Below are 25,298 nucleotides of genomic sequence, written 5' to 3'. Positions count from 1 at the left end.
TCTATGACTTAAAGGTGTTTACTCGCCTTAATATTTAAAACATGTTCTATTGCGGTACATGACTGTTTACCTCCGCCGGTTTACCTCTGCCAGTTTACCACCGCCAGTTTACCTCTGCCAGTTTACCTCCGCCGGTTTACCTCTGCCAGTTTACCTCTGGACAGTTTACCACCGCCGGTTTACCTCTGGACGGTTTACCTCCAGAGCAGGTAAGGTAGTTTGAAATGTGGCTTATTTTGCTCACAGGATGCTTCTTAATAAATGCAAAGGCCGATATTTCTGCTTCTTAGTGTTTTATTTTATAGTTGTTACTGTTACTCATAAATGTTTTTATGGTCAATTTCTCATTTTGTCTATTGAAGAAAGAGAAATTTGAGCTTTGTTTGATTAAAAAGATTGAATTCTGTTAAATGTTCAAAAAAAAACACAAAAACTTACTTAAATATCAAATGAATATTTTGCTTTAAAAAAAAAGATTTATGGTGTTGTGGAAGTGTCATAATTCATTTCATAAGTAATACAAATGAAGAACAACACAAAACTAAATGCCAAAAGTTTTCAATTCGATGCTAGTTTTGAAAATAATAAACTACCTTATCTGCTCTGGAGGTAAACCGTCCGGAGGTAAACTGGCGGTGGTAAACTGTCCAGAGGTAAACTGGCAGAGGTAAACCGGCGGAGGTAAACTGGCAGAGGTAAACTGGCGGTGGTAAACTGGCAGAGGTAAACCGGCGGAGGTGAACTGTCCTGCTTCGGTTCTATTGAGACCCCTACCTAACTGTAAACAAATCAGGAGGAAATCGTGCTGCCGTAATGGAAAGTCGCCTTGGTAAGTTTTTATCATTTGTTTGGACAGCTTCCCAAAAATTGACTTCCAATTAAGAAAAATGTCTTGGAAACTTAGTCAAAAAAAGTCTGCTTTACTTTAAAGTCAAGTGGTACTGTGACAAAACATAAGCTGGGACACATTTTTCTCATTTAACCAAAAACTGATATCCCTTACTCTGGGATTTATTAATTTTAAAACTGGAAAATTAATAACTAATAACTTATAACATCATATTGTATGTATTCATTTACAGGGGAAGATAATGTAAGAAAATACAAAGTTATGAAATATAAATTATGAACAAAAAAAATATCTCGGTATTTTGATAGAGATACGGAGATATGCCTTATTTGTGTTTCATACAGTTTTTTTTTCGAATTTGAAAATTATCACTGGCATCAACTGATAAATATGTTGCTAGCAATTGCTACTAGTTGCCCATAACAGCCAGCAATTTGCTCTACAGTATCATTAAGGCTGTAGATCAAATAAACAGCGCACTATAGACTTAATGAGTGTCCACACACATGCAACCATTCTGTCACCAGTTCGAGCAAACTTTTAGTTTGTGTTTTAACACAGTTTTTTGTTGATCAACACCGCAAGACCAGGAGCGCACATGCAACTTTCAGTTTTGAAACTATTTGCTTTCTAAACTGAACACTGTGGACTTATAAGAAAGTCCGCGCACATGCCTAAACCATTCTGTCGTCCATTCGAGCAACTTTTTAGTTTGTGTTTTGACACAAACTAAACGATAACCTCAAACAAATTCCTTAGTTTGTGTCACAAGGAATTATAGGTAACTGCGTGGACAATAAGTGCAAGAGAGAAAAAAATAAGTCAATGTTTTCCTTTCACAAAAAAATCTGAGAGAAGAGAACCACCTTACATCTTAATTTCACTAGTTTTCTCTTTCATACATTGTGTTGTGGATGCCTTCCATTAACCGCATCCTCAATCCTAAGGTAGTAAAATAAAAAAGAATACTTAAATAAGAAACAAATAAATTTCATACTTACCCAAAAGTTGTTGACTCGTTGGATGTTGTTTATTTTGTTATGTAGCTGTCACTTGCCTCATTGTTGCTCTCCATGGAAACTCTCCATAACTCAGTGGAAAGAAATTCCATGGAAAAGCAATGGGTGCGTTCCGGAAGAGATCTGGGTTTGGTGTATTGTCGTTTAAGTTGGTTGAATGGTTAAGTTGCATGTGAATGAAACTTTGTTTTATGTCCGTGTTTAGTTTTCAGTATTGACGTTTAATGCATGTCATTGCAGTGGTTAGGTGATTCGTATTCATACGTTTTGTGGTTACTTTGTCATTATGTGTATGGATTTTTTTTAAATGTTCTGGTTTCATGTGGTTCTGTGTTACAGGTCTCTCCGATTTCGACCGTGGAACACACCCTTAGTTCTTGGGACACTGATACCCCTATTCTGTTGGAAGTGTTCTAATATCTACGTGGTTTCCCACTATTTGAGTGTGATGATGTTGGTTAGGGGTATATGTATGGATAGGTGGATCGGATGATGTGTTCCTGTTAGAGATAGAATACATCATCCGAATATTTTTTTGCCGGTGTGGGTGGGATGATAATTTCAGCACTCCCTCATTTGGCCATCTACCACACAGTGGATTAAAAAGTGAATGATAGTGGTCAAATTAAATTCAAATATTCAAAAAAAAAGAAACAGTTGGACCACCAGACTCGGATATAGTTAGTTTTTTTTTAATTAATTTGTTTTAAACGCGAATATGTATAAAAATTAATTCTTTATAGGAAAGAAAAGATATTTAAGGAAGTGAAATAAGTGGAATGTTAATTGGTGCCAACAATTTTGGATAAAGAAACCCAGCAGACAACAAGAAAAGGTGGTGAGTCTGTTAATTTAGCGAAGAATAGGAATTTACTTAGGATTATTTTTTTTTATAATAGTTTGATTCCCGGCGGCCCGAATTAAATTATGGAGAGCGGGGCCGCCGCCCAAAAAAAAAAAAAACAAAAATTTTGAAATATAAATAAAATTCAAACAAATTTTGAAATTGGATAAAATTCAAAAAAATTTTGAAAGTGAACAAAATTAAAAATTGAACACAAATTTGAAATTAAATAAAATTTAAAAACTGAAACCCAAAGAAGAAAAATTTGAAATTAAAGGAAATAAATTTAGACGGGAACCAAATTGAAGGAGAAAAAAGCAATCAAATTATAAATTACATAAACATATACGTACATATCCATATCGGATTTATCTTCATACCAACCCGGGGGATCTTTTTATGTTTGTGATTGTCCTATATTTAAGTTTTTTTTTTAAATTTAACAAATTAATTCGTTAATTAACTCATCGGCGTGGAAGTTATTTTTTTTTGTTTATTTCCATAATCTTGTTCTTTTTTTTCGTTATATTTAATTGTGAGGTGTGAAAAAAAAAGGTTGGTGTTAATTTCGTGTTCGGTCCCATAATTTTTTTGTTGTATAGGGTCCTAAAAGATACCTCCTGAGAGCTCTTTAGGGGTAGGGAATTAGGGCTCCGTTAATCGGTCGCATTCTCTCAGTAATCAAATACCAAAAAAGGCACTTCTACGCAAAGGTAGAAACAAATAAAGACGTAGGACTACCAACCCGGCTTTTTTTTTGTTACTAGTTTCTTTTTCTTGTTTTTTTTTATGTTAATTTTTTTGTTAATTTATTTTGTTTATCCGATAAATACGCTGTCCATTAAATAAAATTAAACTTCCGACAGAAACGCCGGAAATAGAAAAAAAAAGTTTTTTTATGTTTCGCCCAAGCGAAACGATGAGAGCTTAAGTTTTTTTTTCAGGGGTGTCGAGGGTAGCGGAGTGGACATGGACCTAGGATGACCTGAACCCGATCGTCGACCAACAATCTTGGGGGTATCCAAAACTGGCCACGGATACCTAAAGGTAGGGTGGGTAATGGCCTCACTGCACTAACATCCGCAGTGCCCTGATGTGCCAATAGTCCGTCCGTTTATGTTTCCTTCCTTTTCCTCATTCCTTGGCCTGATATATGTTTTTGTCTGCAGGCGAGGTTGAGTTTCGGGGGCAAGATCCCCCCCCGTCCGACGAGCTGACGCCGTGCACCGCAAGCAGGCCGCATCCCCCGGATCTCAACAATCCCACCTAACCTATTCCAAATCTTCCTATCTCTTTTTCCTACCTCATCCTTATCCTACCCTTCCACTTCAACCACCTCCACACCTCCTCTTGCCTCCCAACAATTGCTTTGCGAAATTTATTAGTTGCTTAAGCCCATAAAAAATGTCTGTATCCTACTATGATACACGTAACTGCGCGTACATGCAACTAAATAGTTTCTTTCGTATGAATGTATGAGTACATTTCAGTCGAATGATTCCTTAAAGTGTGACGAGATTAGTAGGATACTTCCAGACGCGCAGAATAATATATCCTTATCGTAAGTTTTGTTTTCATAATTCAATTTGCTACTTTTTAAACGTCAAATGTATTTATGTACTGAAAGGCGGTGGTTATTATTATTTGTACCTCAAAATAAAACATATTTTTATTTTCAGATTATTATGTACTTCAATCATATCAAAGTGCGTCATCGTTTAAAAAATGGAATAAAGCGTAATCCCTCATCAAACGGCACAATTATTTCAAATGGAATTTTGCCTCTCACAATGTTAAGAGTAAAACAACGCTGTCGCCGTCGAATCCGAATGATATAAACCAGACTGCAAATGGAAATTAATACAATAAAAAGTAACATAAACAACACTGCAACGCAAAAGCAGCCACAGGAGCAGCAGTATCAGGAAGAGGAGGATTCTATGATGATCCTAATCGGAGCAAATCTTCATTCGAACATATCTTGGATTTCACCTGCTCATGATATTGGGCTACACCAATCAATTGATGTGTGACCCAAAAGGCGCGAAAGAAATTAATCGAGAGGTAAGATGACGATTTGGATCGATTTGAAATCCACGAACTGACTGAGTCTGAAATTAGATTTGTTTTTAGGGTTATGTTACGCTTTACGATGCCTTCGAGAGCTCGAGAATGCTGGAATCCACCGATTTGCAGTGTCCCTGGGGCGGAGGTAACACTCGAGGATCTCATAATCAAGGACTACGGTTGGACATTCGAAATCACTGGAAAAACAAGATGTCTTGGGAAAAGAATCATGCATCGATTATACTTGGCATTCGATTGTCAGGAGCCACAACAAAAGTATTCAGAAAACAAAAACATGAAAGATCTGGACAGTGTTCTGCGGTAATGTACAATGAATGGTGAGCCAAAAACAAGCAAACCATGGAAAAAAAGTTGATTATTGTCCAAGGTGTTTCCAGTATGGAGGGTTTGATTGTCCGATTGCCTGAGGTAATTGCATTAATGAAGAAATACAAAGCTTATTTGTATTTGGATGCGGCGCATAGTGTGATCTAATGATATTCTAATGGGCTTTGGTAGTGCTGGCGGTTAAATTGATGAAATAAGTGATTCAGTTGGCCTTAAGTATAAACGTTAACCACGAGATCCTAATCTGATTACTTATTAAGTTAAAGGGAATAAATAAATAATGATAAAGAAAGGAATAAGGGCATTTCATGATTCGTTAAATAAGAATGCCATTTATTTGAGGTATGAGAAGCTATAAGCATAAAGTTAGTTACTGAAGATCTATTATATTTCTAACATCGATAAAATTTTCGATTCTTGGTATTCTCTTTGACACAAGCAACAAGTTTTCAATGTGGTTAAGCCCTAAGGTTGGCAGTAGTTGAATCGAAAGTCACTAAAATATACCTTGAATGCTTTCAATTCAACTGTCACTTTTTTTTAACAGCTGTGTTCCATCTGTCAAAAAATTTAAACGCTGCTTTTGGAATTTTGCTACCTATTCAATATAAAAAGAACTTTATTCTTTCTAAATAAAATATTTTCTTGATTATAAAAATTTATGATGTTACCCTCAGAAGTTGTATCAACCGAAAAGGGTAAATTAACTGAGCAGGACTTCAATTTAATAGCACAAGCTCAGGATGAGTTTAATAAGTAAGTAAAATACTATGTCCATATGAAAAGTCTCGTCTTCATTATTTAATCCTTCGCAGACAGTGCTACGATAAATGCTTGGAAACTCTTCAACAGCTGGAGCAGTCAATGGGCAATATATTCAAGATTCAACACAATAAGTGCATAGCCGAGTTTTATAAAAATGAATCTAGAAACCACGATAAACTTCTGCAAATGCTTCAGACCGAATCAACTGAGGTGAGTTCTAACGAGCACGTAGGCATTTACTTTCCGTGTTAAATGAGATATAATGTTTTACAAGAAAAAGCATTTCATACCTTTAGTTGAAATATGTAGATTTAATCTTGATAATTACATTTTAAAGAGAGTTTCTTGAAATATATTGAGAAAATTGGTCTAGGACTCCCGATCTAGGTAAAACCCTTGAAGGCATGAATCTGGTACAAAGATTTACTACTTTTTATCTCTGGGATCCTTTAATTTGGTTTCCTTGTGACGTGGCATGTGTAGGAGCATAGTATACTTCATTTCAATAACATATTTAATTTTTTTTTTAAATAAAAAAATACATTTTGCAAAGTAAGAGCGCGTGGCATGTCCGGTTGAACCTCGATTTATATAATTTGTTAAGTTTTAAAGTTTCCTAAAAAATGTTACGTCGGAGGGTTATCATAAAAGGTCCTTTTCAAATTAACTGATCGATTTCTGAAATTAGCTGTTAGTCAGAAGACACTAATTCGCCACGAATTGCGCGATCAAATTGTTTTTTAATTACATTTGAAATTAACTTCAATTTTCTGTCAAGTCGGGACAACAAATGATTTGGTATTCGTCACAGGCGACTATACCACTTTTTAAATATAAACTTGCAATGAAATAATTTCAAATGCTTGATGCCACAAAAACGTTGGGTGTCATGATTCGCTTAATGAGCGTTGGCAGTTACAAAAATGTACCCTCGACTTGATTAAAATTGTTAAACTTTATTACATAATATTTTGAAAGATGCATGGAAATATTAATTTTTAATGATCGCTTTTAAAAGAGCCTACAATTTCCAATTGAGTGTATAAAAGATTTTCAGACCATACTGAGGATATTGTGCATCGTATTCGCTATATCACTGCAAATTCAATACCTCAAGTAACTGAATCAATTCACAATAAGACATTAATTATGATAGAAGTCATGCGTCTTTTGATCTCCAATAAAGTAATGCATGATACACTTTATTATGAGCTGCAAAGGTAATGCCATAATAGCCAGGCAATAGCTGAAGTAGTCCGCACGAATGTGCCAAAATTCAGTAGTAACTATGAACAATGGATCTTACTTAATTAAGGTGACACTACAGTCCTGTGTGAACTAGGGCCTCACCCAACAAACTTCTACATCTAGCTCACTCCCTAGCTAGATGTCTCCAGTTTCGCGCTCCAAGTTGGGTGAGGTCACTTCCCACTTGTGCGCGCCACCTGATCCGCGGTCTTCCTCTACTGCGCAGTTCTGTGGTTGTTTCGAACCGACCCAAGGTGCTTTCATCCGCTTTTGTCATAGTCCATGATTCTGCACCGTATAGCAGGACGGGGATGATAAAGCTTTTATATAGCAACACTTTGGTCCCTCGACTCAATTGCTTTCTTAGTCCAAAGAAACAGCGGTTAGCAAAAGTTATTCTGCGTTTGATCTCAGCGCTGGTGTTGTTTTCTGCGTTTACAGCGGAGCCTAGATAGACGAAGTCCTTGACTACCTCAAAGTTACGTCTGTCGATGGTGACGTTTTGACCAAAACGTCGGTGTTGTGTGTCGTTTCTTGACGACAGCATGTACTCTGTTTTGCCTCATTAACCGTTAAACCCATTTTTGCTGCCTCTGTCTCAATACTCACAAAAGCCCCATTGACATCACGCTGAGTTCTTCTGATTATGTCAATGTCATTAGCATATGCTAGTAATTGGACAGACTTTTCAAAGATAGTGCCTCTAGTGTTGACGTGTTAGCTCTGCACTATTCCTTTAAGCAAGATGTTAAAAAAATCGCATGACAGCGCATCACTTTGTCTAAAACCTTTTTTGACATCGAAAGGTTCTATTAAGTTGTTTCCAACCTTTATGGAGCAGCGTAAATTCTCTCTCCATGGTCGTCCTGCATAAACGGACGAGTTTGGCAGGAATGCCAAAACTAGACATGGCTCTATAGCTCGTCCCTGTAGATGGTGTCATATGCGGCCTTGAAATCGATGAAAAGATGGTGGGTGTCGATTTGGTGTTCTTGGGTTTTTTCCAGGAGCTGCTATGTGAAAATTTGATCGACTGTGGACTTTCCTGGTCTAAAACCACACTGATAAGGACTCATCAGGTTGTTGACGATGGGCTTTAGTCGTTCACATATTACGGCAGAGAAGAATAATGGATCTAGTGGAATTTATTTCTTAGATGCTGCCGGGGAACTTTTTTGATATAACTTCTTTATTCGACGTCCATAGGACGTCACTAAAGGCGTCGGATAGAACTGTGAAAGATCTTCGTGTTAACGGAATCTTTTTTGGTGCAGTTATGATATTTTTGTTCGCTTGTCACACTATTCCGGCTTTTCTACGATCAACAGCAGCTGATTCACTAAACGTGTGCCTATATGTAAAATAACTTAGATTAACAGCTTATATGCTTATACGTTTACAAGATAGAAGTGCAGATGTGTTCTCAAAATATTTTGAGATATTTTTGTGACGTGAAAGTTGCGGCTGATGTTTTAAGTGAATTTATTACACCCCATTACGATATTTATAAGTTTGCGGAATCGAAGTAGAAGCTTAATTTGCGTTTTATTCCTGACGTAGCGCTTGAATTCAATAGCTATAATTGGACGAAAGGGCAATATTGGAAGCAGAAAAACAGAGACGTCGATGACCTCAAAACGCCAATTAAAGATGTTATCGCTGGACGGTTGTTTTCTCTTAATTGAATCAAAACTGTTATCAATGAAATTAATTCCTAACTAATTTGTCTATTTGCTGGAATTACCAGGATTACAACCTCACACTTTACAACTTAAAATTGTTTCCGTTATCATCATGTTGCGTAACATTAATTTTTTGTTTTATATTATTCGGGCATTCAAGGAGATATGAATACCCTTATAATGATTAAACACAGTGCGAGCAATTAGGAATTAGAAGGATAGGATTAAAAAGGAGATACCGATGAACATTTGGATTTGAATGTCTATATGTACATTGCAATGAGTGGGAAACATTGAGTCTGGTAAAGCATGCACATTCGTGTAGTGCGACTAAAGAAAGAATCTCTGAACTTTACAGTACGTCCGAAATTGGGCTCAATTGCAAACTAATGACCATTCCTAAAAGAACGTGTATGACGAAGAGGAATGCAACAAGCTATTTTATTAAAGCATTGTTTATGAAAGTAGCGATAAAATAATGACAGGCATGAAACCTTACGACAGTGCTCGAGAGATACAAAAGTTTCAGTTAGACAACGGTCACCTATCAGTTTTAGGGCTCTCAAGTGAGTAATAGGAGCACCTGCCCAGATAAGGGAATTGTACTCGAGTTTCTGACGAATATAGACTTTACAGATTATAGCTTGATCAGAAGGGGTAAACAAATTCTTGCATCTTAGGAGAAAAAGTAAACACTTGCAGCATTTTTTACGATGTCAAATATGTGATCATTCCACAACAAGTGGTTTGTAATGCACATACCTAGGACCGATAGTTGTTCAGTCTCCTCGATGCAAGTACCACTAATGGAAAGTTGCGATAGTAGACATTAAATTCAACACGGCTTTGATTTTCCATTGGACAATGCTGTCAAGATCAGAACTTAATGAGTTTATTATACGCTGCCATTGGTTGTCTACATCCGAAAAACAAGGATGCGAATCTAAAAACGAATATAGAAAGCTAAGGGTACTGTCATCAGCCAGACAATTTAGTGGGTTAGAAGTTTCAGACACAAGATCATTTATTAAAATAACAAAGCGCGTTAGAGACAAAAACGAAGCCCTGGGGCACACCACGAAGAAGAGATTCATCAATACCAAAATCACGCATTTTCGATAAAAGAGCTTGATGCCAAACTATCAAATACCTTTGAAATATCAAGTGCAATAATTTTACTTTCTCCAAAACGATTAAGATTAGTTCCACTGTTCGGTGATATAAACCATGAGATCACCAGTGGTTCATTGCTAAGAAAGCCGTACTGCGGGTCGTTAAGAAGTTTTCGTTCTTCAAGATGTATCTTAAACTCGAAATAGATCTGTAGAATAGAACAGCTTATGCAGTGGTTTTACCAGCGTTGAAGAACACCTCTTCAGAACAATAGAGGGAATACTATCCGGACCAGCGATTAGTGTATGTCAAGGTCTTTAGTATTATTGCAACTGCACGAGTGTGAAAGAAGATTTGTTTCATAGAATCGTTTACGCTCTCAAGAACAGGAAGACTCATGACACTCACCGGTAGCATCGAATTCGTAGCAAACTGTGCTGCAAGCAAATTGGTTTAATCTATCGAGCCCACGTAGGAAGTGTCATTAAGGACGAGCGTTGGAACTGAGGATGACGTGGTGGTGACCAGACATTTTTACTACCTTTGGAATATTGTAGTATTTTTTCTCCTAATTTATATTCATGCAAAAATTTGGTTCGTCGAATATGACCGTTGCAGGGCTTTCTAGCTTTTTTAAACTTATTCCGGTTTTCCTCGATGGCGTTGGCTTTCCTTACAAATCCGAAACTTACCTCTTTGATCCTAATAACCTCTTTACCCCTCGAATCAAATCATGAGTTTTCCTTGGATTTGATAGATTTTATCCTATTCGGAATAAAATTTCTCATTCCACAAAGAATTAATACCTTTATTACGAGAAGCGAATCGAACGTTCGACTTAAAGCGAACGTTTGTGAAATCCAATACAGAGAAACATTAAGATGAGTGAATTTCTACTGAATTTTTCCAAAAAAGTTAACTTATGAAGTAAATATTAAAATGGTATTCACGAAATGTACGAAATGTAGTACCCGTGGCATGATGGTTAGTGCGTTGGACTTTCATGCAAGGGGTCTTGGGTTCAATCCCTGCCTTTGCCAGCTTAATTTAAAAAATTAATTTTCGCGGGTACTGCCTCTTGCGAGGAATTGACAAATCCTTCAAGAGTAATTCTTGTCATGAAAAAGTGCTTTCTCAAGCTAGCCGTTCGGATTCGGCCTTAAATTGTAGGTCCCTTCTATTCCTGACAACAGTACTCGCACACAGGAATGGTTGAGAGTTGTAAGTCACTAGGCCCTGGTTCACAACGGACTGTTGCGCCACCCCATTTGATTTTTTTTTTTTGATTCACGAAATGAGTTACTTCAAAAACGTTCGCTTTTAGCATAACGTTCGATTCGCTTCTCATAATAAAGGCATACATTTGTTACCACATCTGCGCTGGAATCGACGTCACTATCGAGGAAGCATAGTGACCAGTTAAAGGTCCTGAAGAGTTCATTGAAACCGTCCCAGTTGACTTTCTCATATTACCGAACGGTTCTCTTAGGAGTTTTTTCTTTAACTTGTTTTTTTTTGACACGAGAAGTTTGCAGAAATGATACAATGGTTTGATGATCCTAAAGGCGATAATACACTGGTCGTATATTTATTAGGATGAGAAGTAGGAAACAATTTATTGTTGGCGGATTGACCTGCAACGTCGAGAATCCGAGTTGGCTCGACAACGAACAATTCTCTGGATAGAGTCGGACAACGCATCTATTCTAGACTTCGATTATGTAATAGGATGTTTATTTATTGACTTCGTTAAACAAACTAACGTTAGAACTTTAGACTAATATTACATTTATTCTTAGATTAATAGATTTAAGCAAAAACTGAATTATTGAAAAAAATTACTTTGAATCATCGCTTACGGAATATACAAAAAAGTAATACTTGTTGTAAACTGAAATCAATTGGTTGACGGGACTGTTTTTACCATAGTTCGATTTGCTTGATATAGGACGTAAAGGAACTTCTCTTCTAATACTTGAACGGCTATGAGAAAAGATTAATTGTTCCAAAATTGATGGTGATGTGCCTGACTCATTGATTAATTTTATAATAAAGCACAGCTGAATGTACTCTCTGTGTTTAGAAAGCGATGAAGATTTATGAGCGTGAGCCTATGATTGTACGGTGGAAGTTCGAGCCTATTAGACCATGGGAAGAGACGGTGGCAGAAGCGCATGAAATTTTTTTGTACTCCTTCTATTCTGTTTATATGGGCTGAATAAAAAGGAGCCCATATTATGCAGCCATATACCATTATTGGTCTTACAAATGATATATAAAGAAGTTTAAAAATATAAGGGTCGCGAAAATCACGTGAAAACCATTTTCTAAATCCGAGTGTCTTATTTGCTTTTTTAATAATGCAAGTCATAATGATTTGTAAAAGTTAATTTTGCGGCAAGGATTATACCTAGATCAGTAAAAGTAGAGAGTTTAGTCAAATAAAAAGAGTCTAATTGACAGTTGAAAGTCAAAACATTTTGTTTACGTGTAAAACACATTGATTTACATTTGTCTATGTTTAGTAAAAGCTTATTTTTAAAACAACATTCGCGAAAACTATTTAGATCATCTTGTAATAGTACACAGTCGTCAAGAAAGTCAAAACGTTTGAAAATTTGCATGTCATCAGCGTAAATTAAAACAGATGAGCGTTTTATAATAGAAGGTAAGTCGTTAACGCACAAAATAAACACTAAAGGTCCTAAGTGGCTACCTTGTGGTACGCCAGAGTTGCTATAAAAATATGATGACCGCTCATTTCTAAAAACTACGCTGTATGATCTTTTATATATGTAAGTACGACGAAACCCAACTAACAAATTTATCGTTAAAGCCTTGGGATTTAAGTTTGGAATTTAAAGTTTTATGGCAAAATTTATCAATGGCCTTAATAAAGTCTGTGAAGACACAGTCAACTTGTTTCCGTTTTTCACACGAATCTAAACAAAAAGAATTGAAATGAAAGAGGTTAGTAACTGCTGACTTATTTTGAACAAAACCATGTTGACTGTCACAAATGATAGACTTACAATTAAACGATTTGACTTTATAAATAATGGACTTAAAGAACTTAGGGATGACAGTTTTGCAATGGGACGATAATTTTGTATTTCATTTTTACTACCCTTTTTATGTATCGATGTTATGAACGAACTCTTCCAAATTTCAGAGGATAGGATAAATAGGGTGCTCATTTTATAATATAATAAACATTTTATAAACAATATAAGAAGGCTATACCAAACGTCAAGTTCTAAAGCTTTGCGAACGATGTTATCTTCAGAGATCCAAAGACTAATTGAATTGAAATAAGGGAAATTTTGTGAGACGGCCAATGACTCAGGCGTTTGACAGGAGCTCGCTGCTTCGAAAGCATCTTTCTTTGAAAAAATTTGCAAACATATATGAAATTTATTCAGTCATGGCTAAGTTCGTTGTTGAAAAAGATGCAGTTTGGATAGTTACTAGATGAGATAAGCTTGAATGGAACGGCCGAATTTTTAAATCATAATTTATTTGTTTAAAATGTTTAATAAATAACTATATATTTCAAACAGATAGTCAATAGAGTCACCATAAATAAATAAAAGGTTGTAGGTGATACGAAGTTTACAGGCTATGCTAGTTTATAATACAATTCCTACTAAGTTACTTCATAGCAGAAAATAAAATGCGAAACGCAGGAACTTATTGTGTACAGTTTGACTGTTGCATTTATTTCTTTAAATTTCTAATTAACATATTTATCTCATTTCCCATCTCTTTAGCTTCGTTCCCAATTATTTGACAATCCTTATTCAATATCCTCAGCTGACGAGTACTTTCGGTAAGAAATCTATTGGATTTTTCATGAAAAGCCTTTTGACGCTTTTTTAATTCATTCACCATTTGCTCACTTCTTTTCAAAAAATTATCACGTTTCTCGCCTTCAAAAAATAATGTAATCAGATCATAATTACTATGTTGAATTTGTTTTCAAAACTTACATTCATACAAATCGTCCATCTTTCTTATTTTTATGTCTTCTAAAACTCCATTGCAAACCATATCCACATCTGAACTGAATTCCATTCGAGCATTCTTGAGCTTGTATTCTTCGTGAACAGGATAATTGTTCATTGCCATTGAAGTGTTTGCAATTATAATGTTTTCTTGGGAAGCCGATGAATTGCCAGTTATGGTATACAACGTTATTTGATTCCCATCTTCGTTCTCCATTTTATTAATTCTATTTAAAATATAAATAAAAAGGCGTTCAATTAATAATTTAGGACTGCAAGCACATTCGACGACTGAAAAAATACACATTTTACCTTTGAAAATATCTTTTGAACCAAAAATCTTTCTTTTTTTTAAATAATAATTAATTGTTGCTTTCAACCAAATACCAAAAGTCGAAAAAAAAACAAAATTGCAGAACGAAATGAAAACGGTTGTTTCAAATAATTTATTCCTAAATTAAAATTCTCTTTTATCTGTCAACTTCCTGTTCGTGTCCCTTCTTTGCTTTTATTTGAACAGCGCTGTCGTTCGAGAAAATAATGTTTCACAATTTATTTTGTCATTATAGTTAAATCACAATAACACGTCGGCTAATTTTGTCGTAATTGCGTATTGAATTATAACAATTCATTGTTTTTATTCAATCAAGTCTTTTTCGTATTCGTTAGGAAAATGGGAGAATAATCCCGATCGTAGAATTTTGTCTGTTAACTGTAACAAAATCGTGAAGTTTGTCTTGCACCCTGAAGAATGAAGTTCGCTTTAAATTATCAAATCAATGGTATCTTTCTTGGATGACATGACGTTTACTAATTCTTTTCAAAATATTTGAGCATTTATTTAGCTTTGTGTGTTTTATTTTTTTTTCTTCTTTGAAAAACTTTCAACTTTAAATTTATTAAGGCAACTTTAATGGAAAGTTGACTGGAAAGTTAGTGAAGTAATAATTTCCCTAACTATTAAGTCAAGTCTACTTCTATCAAAATGACAGTTTATCGTGTTTTTTAATTCAACTTTAAGTTGAACTTTATTGCTCTATGACTTATACAAAACAGAATTCATAATATACTTGTGAGAATGTTGTATAGATAGTAATGTTGTTGGTACTTACTGCAAATAACAGAACAAGTCAAGTAAAGTTCCGAGTTCGAAATCGACCACATTTTAAAAATTAACTTGCTGCCTTGGTCTTATTTTGCGTTCAAAGAAAAAATAAATAAATAAGATAGCGCAACAGTCCGTTGAGAGTAATGTTGTTGGAATGAACCTACAGTTATAAGGCGAATCCGAACGGCTGATTTGGAAAATTTGTCAATTCCTCGCGAGACGGAGTGCTCGTAAAAAAAAAAAATTTAGATGGCACCACAGGCATCACAGTCCAAGCCACGAGTACCACATTCAGAGAATGGCTGCGTTCAATCTCAGAGAGATAGTGATTCTGGATACATTTTTGTTATTGTTTTACGTGTAAACGAACAACTAATCCAAGGAAAATTTAAACTAGGTGCCCTTTCTACAGAACCTAAAAAAAAAACAAATATTTAGTTTTCTAGTTTTGACTGTAAAAGAAACCTCTCTCAACCAACCTTAAAAGTAAGGTTAAAACCGACGAGAAAATCATTTTTTTATGGTTAAACGATGTTTCCTTGCCATTTCTCACTACTCACTGTACAAACAAAAATCAAACCTCCTAGTGTGCGCTATTAATAGAAAGTCGCATCAAATTAGGTATGCAACTTGTTAAAAATAGTATTTAAAAATCCACTATAGCCCATTTAACACAAGATTAATACCCCTATTACCATTGACGAGTCGAATGAATAAATGTGTGAGTGTGAGAAATTTGTATTACCGTTGCGAATTGAGAACCATTGATTGGACTTAAATGTCATACATTTTTCGAAGATTGATCTCACTCTATTGTCGTTATCGAATGTTCGTTGATTTGAACGTCATTCGTGTTATTACTTGTCAAAAGTTAATATTGTGTGAGTAAAGGTGGAAGCTTATGTAAAAGAAATGTCGGAAAATAAAACAATGCAAGTTCATACATATGTATACATATTTCATTTTTTTATAAAATTACATGAATCAATGCATTTTTATTCAGCTGCAAGAGAATTAATACAAATCAGTTCAAAAATTTAGTTGAACTGATGGAATCGAACCCGAATGAGTTTGGTTCTTCAAAAAAAAAAACTAAAAGGAATTTTGGGACGAATTTGCTACAACCCTCAACTCACTTGGGCCACCTACTCGCGATGGATATATATATAAATACTACCAAGGAACATTGAACGTTCTCCTCTTTGGTATTATTGGAGTTCCATACAAAGGAACTTGGGTTGATCGAGGTTATCTTGAGTCAACATAACGAATACATGTTTTATAGTCACACGTCTTAAAAACTTGCACTTAAAACCAAAAGCTACTCCCGATCAAAAAACTTACTATCACTTTAATATCTTTTTCTGCTAAGGTACTCATGGCGCAACTCAATCGGATCAAGGATTCCTATATGGGTTCCGTCAACACATCCTATTACTCCTGATAACCTGGCCGTTAAAAAAAACTAGTGTCGTGTGTTTTGTGTCTCATCGAATGACATGTTGAGACTGATCTAGGTTGGACATAATTTGTCTTCAATTGCACACACACCTTCTTTTAATACTAAGGAAACCGGGGATTGTGACAGGCCTAAGTCAAAATCTTATTCTACGCTGCTCCGATAATTCCCACTAGCAAAAAATCCAAGGGCAGAAACAAATTTTAGTATAGCAGTGATTAAGAAGGTGTTTGCATTTTTAAATTGGCCTTCCAACTTGTTTAATACGAACAAACACGCTTCCTTATTCAGTCGAAAATATGATCTGAAACTTAATTAGAATTTAAAGAACTTCCAGTAGGTACAAAATATTTGTTCTTATTAGAGATGATTAGGGAGTTCCAAGAAATTAGAGTTGTCTCGAATATTCTTGCGCAGTCGAAGCATTCTTACTTTTGGTTAGAAAGACTATTTATAAATCAGAGATCCCATTCCTCGTCCTTTATTTGATACATCGTTTTGTGTAGGGTTATGCCGTCGTTTCGGCCATCGTTAGCTCGTCCCAGTGTTCAGAGATCAATACCTGTGGAAAAAAAAAAACTTAAGACTACAGAAGGTAAAGAAGAAGGAAAGAAAATGCTACTTAGCAAAAACACTCTATATAAAGATATAAATCCTCGGTAGACATCTTGGTTTGCCTACAAGCTTAACCGGAAATCAGCCTCATAACTTTTTCATAGTGTGCGTGTAATTTCTCCTCTAATTTATTAAATTTCCCCAAAAAACTCAGTAAGTGTGTCTTTGTATGCGTGAAAACACGTCAATTTTTCTCGTTGTATTCGTCCATATTACAAATACAACAATGTAAACAATTGGGTTTTGGAGGGTGATATGTACGAAGGATTTACATATATCTTTACTAGAGTGTTTTTGCTACTTAGCTTTGGGCTCGGGGAATCCTGCCACTCCCGGGTTAGAGTTATGAGTATTAGGTTTCCTTCCTTCCTTCTGTAGATTCCTTGTTCTTGTTTGATGTTTTGGTCCGCACTCGTGCTTGTTTTTATACCTTTTTTGTTAATGTAAATTAAAATATTGACCCAGAGGCACTTGCGCACAGAACCAAAATAGAAGTAAAATAAACAAAGACTATCTGACGTCTGTCATAGCCGGTTGACAAGTTAGCGAGGGCACAAACCCAAACTAGATTAGCTAATGCTAACTGATAGAGGGAGTAAATGGCTCTATCGGAATACACAACCGACGGCGGGACATACCCATTTTTTTTACCTTTTCCGTGGAACGTCCCTCCGCGCAGTGAGAAAAAAAGAAGTTAAAAAAAAAGAAGTTAAAAAAAAGAAGTTAAAAAAAAGAAAAGGTAGGGAATAAGAGGTGAGTCCCGGTTACGGTAGCAAGACCCCCCCAACATCCGACGAGCTCAGCTGTGCACCGCAAGCATGCCGCAGCTACCGTAACGGACATTCCTTCCTCCACCCAATCCCTATCCTAGTTCCCCATTCCAGAGTTACCTTCTTCGACCGACCCGATCCTACCCATACCTCTCCCATTTTTTCTAACGACAACTAGCACCCAACCTCGTTATGAGATAACACCCAACGTCAGTAGAGAGTGCCCTACCTCAATGCAAAGGGCACCCTACTCCGATACCAATGTCTCCCGATTCCTCCTTCCTTCTTCCTTTTCCTCTCTCTTCCTCCCCACCTCATTATACGTTTTCTCCAAAAAAACAAATCTATGTTGCTTATCATTTTGGTTTATTTTTGTATTTTTATTAAATATGAAAATTATCAATTAAGGAACAACAGTTTTTTCTTGAAATTTTATGAGTTGACGTTTATTTATGCCTGTTATTTTTTTTTGGTATAGTAGCACTATATACATATCTCACTTCGAACGTTCGATTCGCCAACCATAATAGGGGTATAAGCGTGGCCAATGCAGTTTAAGTCAATATGGAAATCATAAAAATTCTTAAATTTTGTCAAAACCGGACAGAATTGTGTATGTTTTTATCTATTATATGAATGTCGGCTCTCAGTTGTTATAAAGTTTATGATAAACTTTACATAAAAGTAGGTTCCGTTTTATATCTGATTTTCATAAAATTTTATACAGACACTCCGAATTTTTTTGCCCGCAGAATGGTCTGACATAGAGAAACCGAAAACCTCGTTTGCTTGATACCTACTGATTTCTGTCTTTAAACGAATTTAAACTGTGTATTTTTGTATCTTAAAAAGAATAAATTACTTTCAATAAAAATAGAAGGGTTTTAGTGATCCGTCAAAAAAAGGTAATAACTAGCTTTGAATGTTACTGGAAGCCGGTACGAGCGCTTATACGGCGAATGACTATGTTAGCTTACCAACGTTCAAATGGAATAAGCTCAATTTCAGCTGGAAAAAAATTGAAATTCAAACAAATCTGAGAATACGGAAACCTTTGAGATCTTGCAAATATAAATTGGTCAAATCATAAATATTTCTATGTTCAATGTCAGAAGTATAAAAATTGATATTGTCGATGCATTCAAATACAAAATTGTTTTTATTGTTATCCTTACAACTTTTTTTATGACTTAATTAAAAAAAATAAAAATTCGTTTGTATTTTGAACATCTTCTCTATCCCATTACTTCGGAAAAATGGACGCACTACTTATGTCTTTCGGTTTGGGTTGTATTTCGGTGTATAATCAAAACAAATTCAAACTACGGAAGCAACCATTGTTTCCCTTTCAATGCCGTTTTTTTCTAATTTTACTAATAAAGGTTAATTTTCACATTTCTTAGGCAACCAGACCACGGAGTCCAATTGTCACTTATAACAAGGCAGTTATCTACTACCACAGGCGGAAATATTTCAGTGCTATTGACATCCTTATGCCATTAGTGGAAAGGCTAGACGAGTTAGAAGAATCCATTGTTTTGAATGTTGGTGTACTTGTTATCAGTTGTCTGCTGGCTACAAATCAACTGAAACGAGCATTGGCTTTTCTCGAAGCTATACAAATCCATTTGGGAATCAACTTAGATACTGTAGCAGGCGAAGACAATTCTTCACCGGAAATCTTGAGCAGCATTGATGGTTTCAATCGAATGTTTAAAATGATAGCAATGATGACTAATGTTTTGAATAGGAAAACCGTTGTAATACCTGATGATGGGGTAAGCATTAACACATTTATAATTGTGTCGCATATTCTAACTAAAAATGTTTCATCTTTTCAGACTGCAGAATTTGCTGCGCTCAAAGCACATCAATACTATCTAATGAAAGATTTTCAGATGGCTGCTAAGCAGTTGTCCAAAAAGTTTACTCCCGGATGTTATGGCGTCGAGTAAGCCAGTTTGTAATAAGCAGTTTGAATATTTGTAACTAAATATGCATTCTATATAGAACCCATGGTGAAGATCTGGATACCTGCATCGCTAACAACATGGGCATTATTCATTTGAGAGTTCGTCACTATGCTGTGGCTGCGAAGTTCTTTCAGAACGCTATATCATTTGATAGTAAATTCTCTAGTAATTTAAAAAATGTCCCATTGCATTATTTGAGTGCACCTCGTTCGCGAGAAGTTTTATACAATCTTGGTATATCGATGTTACATTTGAGGCGGCCTAAAGAGGCATTCGAGTGCTTTCTCATTGCTCTTAAGACTTATCACAAGAATCCTAGGCTTTGGTTTAGACTTGCGGAGGCTTGTATTATGTTTAATGAAATGGTAAGTTTAGTTTATTTTTTATTTCTAGGTTTATTTTTCTTATCTCCTGAAAAATTATGAATTAATAATTGTTTGCTTTTATTATATTTCAAGACAAATTTAGAAAATGATAAAAAGCCAATTATAGCCGCAATAGTATGTCCTGGGTCTCGGAGGAAATTTATCTTTCAACCTACTCCAAAACTTGCCTACCCGTAAATAAAGTCGATATTGATTGTAGATTCAAACAGGTTAAAGTGTAATATTAAATTTCTTTAGGGAAAATGTACAGTCTGCTGCGATTCCTGAAACCAACTTGGAGTTTGCAGCTTTATGTCTACGTAATGCTCTTTATCTGCATAACACCTACAAAACACAGTTTACTACATCTAACACTGAAGATGCTGATACACAAAGTTGGAGTTCAATCAATGATGACAACATTTGTAATCCTTCCATGCCCATATCCAAGGAATCATTTGCTAATTTAGGCGCTGCTATTTCTGCGGCCTACAGTTACGTTTCGTTGCGTCTAGGGGACTATGTTCTTGCACTGGAATATGCCAATGAATTGCTGCGTATGGACGGTATTTCGGAATCATATGAGTAAGTTCCTACAATTTAAATAAAAAAACAGCAAATGTACAAGTTTTATTTATTAAAGAATGCTTGGACATATGTACAGCGGGGAAGCTTTGATGATGATGGATAAATTATCAGAAGCACGTATTCATTTGGAGCCAAAATTCATATCTGCACCTAACGCTTTCGACTTCGAAACAAAAGACTGGCAAGTCAAATCTATCGAAGCTGCTCAGTCGATTATGACCTACAATCTAGTTGTGTGCATGATAATGCAAGGTGAATTAGACATTGGCAAAGCCTTACTCACAACCTGCACGCATCCAATTGTCAATGCAAAAGTGATGGCCCTTAAGACGTATATTGATATAGTTTCCAAAGGCGGTCCATAATTGGTTGAGCAATTGAAAGTGTGTATCATTGTAGATATTTTATCTATATAATATTCTCCTATTATATAAATATATATTTTAAGCGTTATGTGTTTTATAATTATGTATATTATATAGCAAAATTTATAATTAGAAATAGTATTTAAAAATGAAATAAAAATATATTTTGTAACTCATTTTCACTTATAGATTCTATACAAAATTACATTTATGTAAATTCTTTTAAAAATTTCATCTCAGTAAAGTAGGAGGAAATAATTTCATTCGTATATTTATTCGTCTGGGCAGTATAATACATAAACTGTTAAAAACTACTGAACTAAATCAAGAGAAGTGCACAATTAAACATCGTGGGATTATTAGGGAAAATAAAAGTCTTAGTTTTTTAAATGTTGCTTGTTTATTTTTCGTTTTGGTTTACTTTATTTTCCGGGATATAAATTAACAAAAAAAGTATTTAAAATACCTCAATTAAGAATCCGGATTATAGTGGACCTGTTTGTAAAGAACAGGAACATAACTATCATAACGGGCCTGAAAAAAGTCCGCTGCCACAGGCACATTTTCCATTTTATATTTTTGTGTGAAATTTCTTGTTGAAAAATGTTTCCGTGGATCGAATGAATACTTATCAATGGGTTTCTCATCAAAGTTCTGCTTCCCTTTCTGTTTGTAAACTAAAAACACATACCGCGCTAACCCTGCGTTCTTTGAAGGACCTGCTCCTATATACTCTGCCAAGACTTCTCCCTTATTGATATTGTTTGCAGGAATATTTACAACCAGCCATTTTATAACTTCTCGGTATTTAGGATTTGCGCGACTCGGTCCGTCCGGTGCCGTAAAGATTAAAGTATAAAATGCATTATTATCGAACTTCCAGCTTACTATGTCTGGCTTATTCTTGGTTTGAGTGGGAGTAAGTACATTACCCAAATGCACGGCCTTACGATCGTATTTGACCTAAGGGAATACAAAACTTAAAATTTTACAAATTATTAGTTATCAGTAAAAACCTTACTCTAAGTTCTGCTTTTGGACCTTGAGAAACAACGTCCGGTATGACTTCGTTTTTGCGCATTGCTATAGTAACTTGATTTATACACTCAGCATATGCCAACAGTGTTGCAATCGACAATATAAAAAATGCGGCCTTCATTTTACATCCAGTTAATATTACAACTTTGGAAATAATGTTCAAGGTTTAATTATTTTAAGGCCTTTATATAGAAAATGGACCCATAAAACAATTTAAATTTAGTTTTTTTTAGATCTTATTGATTGAATTTTTTAAAAATACTCTAAAGGCCAAGTCCAGCATCCATAATATTGAAAACGTTTAATGGTGTGATATTAAAACAGAACCGTGTCTTTTTTTTTTAATAGGAAGCGAAGCAGTTGACTGTGAATATTTTGCTTCTCTTATTAAAATAACCAAACGCATTTTAATTTTTTTTCGAAGTAGGTACATACGAGTAGCACTGTACAGTTGATACGTGTCCTTATGTTTTGCATGTATTGGACCAATTAAGATCTTGTCATAATAACTAGATTATATTTTATTAATATAAAAATAATAACATTAATTATAATCATTTGTTTTGAAATTTAATTTAATATTCTCATTTTTATGCAATAAAGCTGTATGGAATAAATTGATTTAATAGACAATTTACAGTTTTAATTAGCCTTATTTATATATAACGAATAATATAATAAGGTATATTAATTATCAGAAAGTATGTGACTAGTGCCATTTATTCACTGTAGTTCAATCTCCTTTATTTTTTTTTTTTAATGTAAAAAGAAAAAAATTAAATTAAAGAAATAGTTTCAGAACTATAATATAACAGTCTTGCAGCTTTTTTGTAAAACCCGTAAATAGGTTAGGTTGTGATTAACTAGGACACACTTAGACCAGTTTAATGGTCGCATTCACAAAGCTAGTGGCTACGTAGTCAAGGGGTTTTGATTGGCTAAATCTAACTACAAAAGTAGTTGAAATTTCCCCTCTGACGTAGTGTATAAATTTCGGCTACAAAGTTAGTGCACACTGGTTTCGACGTTTCAAAATCAGCTGCTCGGTAAGGACACAAGAATTCAAAATGAAATGGATCTTTTGGTATTTAAATACAAATATAAATCAATAATATTACATTTTCTATTTGGTTTTGTTGAATTTAAAAAAAAAAAAACAATTTAAAGTTCTGAAAACACAAATGTTTCTTATTTTATATATTTGTATTTGTCATTAATGTGACAGTTCCGGATTGACTAGCTTTGTAGTGCAATTTTGCATTCACAAAGCTAGTTCAATTTTCACTATGTAGCCACTAGCTTTGTGAATGCTCCCAATGGCCCATTGATATACCACAGACCGTAGCTAGTTTTACATCGAAATTTTGACATTTTACTAATAAAATTTAAACAAATCTGTCAGTCTTTGTTTAAGCGGACATTTATTTTGGGATTTAATATTCTCAATTTAAAAAAAAATCTGTTTTCGTGTTTAATTGGATTTCGTTCAAATTTTTTTTTAAAAAAGATTCTTCTTTTCAATTTTTAAATATTTTTTCAGATGCACATAATGGACAGGTTCAATAGACATAAGGGACTTGAAAGTAAGGCAAGTTTCTAGTATCTGATTGGCCAGCTGCCAAAAAATTTCCTTCCAGTTAAGGACACTTTATTGAAATGTTGACTGAAAAGTTAGTCAAGAAAAATTTCCATGGCTGCGTTCAATCTCGTGTTGGATAGGGTATAGGGATAAGTGGATTTTTAGATACCTTGTTAAACGAGTTGGATAGCTGTTCACAAAAAGCAGAGAAACGTTTAAGCTTCGAAACCAAAATTGTTTTAAGATCAAACATTTAATCTATTCTTTTAGGAATCTATTCTGTCTATTATGTACAGAACATCCTCAAATACAACTTCAACTAACATTTTGTATCTTTTTGTTTACCAACAAATACAAAAAGCTGAAATCAATTGTCAAGTTTCTTGAAATTCAACCATGTGTTGAATCAGCTGTCGGGTCAGATACCTATGTATATAACCCAGAAATTCTTGGATACCTTTGGATTCTTTTTTGGACATCTCAGCTGTTTTTGATCAGCTGTTATTTTACACGTAAAATACTAACAAAAAAGTATCCGGATACCCTATTTGTCTGAGATTGAACGCAGCCCATAACTATCAAGTCAATTATGCTTATGTCAAAATAACGGCTAATCATAATTTTTCATTCAACTGAAAGCTGAACTTTATTACTCTGTGATTGATTAATGTTCTACCAATTGTATTTGATGTTTTAGGAAAAGCGTTCCTTGTAAAATTGGAAAAAGAATAAGTATCATTTCTTTAAAATACAAAATACAAGTCAAAATGGATTTGAACCTTGCCTGAGGAGTGTTTTGTAGACAATCATGTTTTAAGTAGTTTTTTGCACGATCAATTGAAGGTAGAGGTTAGTGAAGTAAAGTTCAGAGTTGCCTAGTTCAAAATTTGCGTTCAAAGAATGCAGTTGACCGCAAATAAAGTCCCTTTAGTTGCCTGAACCTACCCAATTCCAAAACTGGCGTCTTATCTTCTATTTGGTTAGACTTTTATCTGGCATGTTGTCGTGAATGTTGACTATTTTATATTGGATGTTATGTATTTCTCGATAGAGTTAAAATAGCTGTTATGTACATATTTTTGTGCTCGTTGTCTTTATAAGCGCTAATGTGCATAGTATTCTCAAACCCTTTGTGTGTCGAAGTTCTATCTCAAACCGGAATCTAAATCAAAGTTTCAAAACTTGAGAACTTGGTGATGAAATGCGATAAAGCTCAATCGAGTTCTAATTTATCAATAAATCGAATTTCAGAGGCTACAGCTTTGTCACAAAATTATCAGTTACTTTAATAACTACGGGAACCTAAGTTTATTTTAAAAAATATTCCACACAAATGAAAATATTTTGAACTTTTCATCCTCGTCATCGAAATCCGTTCAACTGTCCAAGCCTTGCTTGGAAATAGTTTTAGAATTTTAGAGACAATGAAATATTGTATGTACTTATACAATTGGAACTGTTGCTGACATATATACATATGTAAATATGTTTCATAAAT

At 34.8% G+C, this 25,298-nt stretch overlaps 3 protein-coding genes across 4 annotated transcripts; 1 reads left to right on the top strand and 2 right to left on the bottom strand.

Annotated features, from left to right (window-relative positions):
• Positions 1-5,685: 5,685 nt before the first annotated feature.
• LOC129940434 (CCR4-NOT transcription complex subunit 10) lies at positions 5,686-21,359 on the top strand. Its single transcript, XM_056048778.1, has 8 exons — positions 5,686-5,884; positions 5,944-6,103; positions 19,296-19,670; positions 19,734-19,843; positions 19,903-20,230; positions 20,324-20,424; positions 20,489-20,815; positions 20,874-21,359. The coding sequence occupies exons 1-8, from the start codon at positions 5,790-5,792 to the stop codon at positions 21,181-21,183; spliced, it is 1,806 nt and encodes a 601-aa protein (XP_055904753.1). The 5' UTR covers positions 5,686-5,789; the 3' UTR covers positions 21,184-21,359.
• On the bottom strand, positions 13,626-15,003 carry LOC129940436 (uncharacterized). 2 transcript variants are annotated; one of them, XM_056048780.1, is made up of 3 exons: positions 14,253-15,003; positions 13,926-14,167; positions 13,626-13,865 (listed from the first exon to the last, which is right to left on the bottom strand). In XM_056048780.1, the coding sequence occupies exons 2-3, from the start codon at positions 14,155-14,157 to the stop codon at positions 13,654-13,656; spliced, it is 444 nt and encodes a 147-aa protein (XP_055904755.1). In that variant the 5' UTR covers positions 14,158-14,167; positions 14,253-15,003; the 3' UTR covers positions 13,626-13,653. The 2 variants fall into 2 exon arrangements, with proteins under 2 accessions (XP_055904755.1, XP_055904756.1); XM_056048781.1 differs by lacking the exon at positions 14,253-15,003 and having other exon boundaries at positions 13,926-14,246.
• Positions 21,360-21,564: 205 nt separating the features above from the next.
• LOC129940435 (protein D3-like) lies at positions 21,565-22,388 on the bottom strand. The gene is made up of 2 exons (XM_056048779.1): positions 22,205-22,388; positions 21,565-22,146 (listed from the first exon to the last, which is right to left on the bottom strand). Exons 1-2 carry the CDS (start codon positions 22,340-22,342, stop codon positions 21,655-21,657), a joined length of 630 nt encoding a protein of 209 aa, XP_055904754.1. The 5' UTR covers positions 22,343-22,388; the 3' UTR covers positions 21,565-21,654.
• Between the last annotated feature and the right edge of the window lie 2,910 nt (positions 22,389-25,298).

This window comes from Eupeodes corollae, chromosome 1 (assembly GCF_945859685.1).
Source record: "Eupeodes corollae chromosome 1, idEupCoro1.1, whole genome shotgun sequence".
In the NCBI taxonomy this organism is placed as follows: domain Eukaryota; kingdom Metazoa; phylum Arthropoda; class Insecta; order Diptera; family Syrphidae; genus Eupeodes; species Eupeodes corollae.
The sequence above is the reverse complement of the archived record's forward strand: the minus strand, read 5'-3'. Positions and strand labels throughout refer to the sequence as shown.

Bases quoted from the DNA above. Each gene is read 5' to 3' on its own strand.
- LOC129940435 (XM_056048779.1), bottom strand. From the start codon at position 22,342: ATGAAGGCCGCATTTTTTATATTGTCGATTGCAACACTGTTGGCATAT. The intron at 22,147-22,204 runs GTAAGGTTTTTA...GTATTCCCTTAG, and splicing joins GTCCAAAAGCAGAACTTAGA to GTCAAATACGATCGTAAGGC.
- LOC129940434 (XM_056048778.1), top strand. From the start codon at position 5,790: ATGATGTTACCCTCAGAAGTTGTATCAACCGAAAAGGGTAAATTAACT. The intron at 19,844-19,902 runs GTAAGCCAGTTT...CATTCTATATAG, and splicing joins CCCGGATGTTATGGCGTCGA to AACCCATGGTGAAGATCTGG. The intron at 20,231-20,323 runs GTAAGTTTAGTT...TTATATTTCAAG, and splicing joins GTATTATGTTTAATGAAATG to ACAAATTTAGAAAATGATAA.
- LOC129940436 (XM_056048780.1), bottom strand. From the start codon at position 14,157: ATGGAGAACGAAGATGGGAATCAAATAACGTTGTATACCATAACTGGC. The intron at 13,866-13,925 runs GTAAGTTTTGAA...TATTTTTTGAAG, and splicing joins GATGGACGATTTGTATGAAT to GCGAGAAACGTGATAATTTT.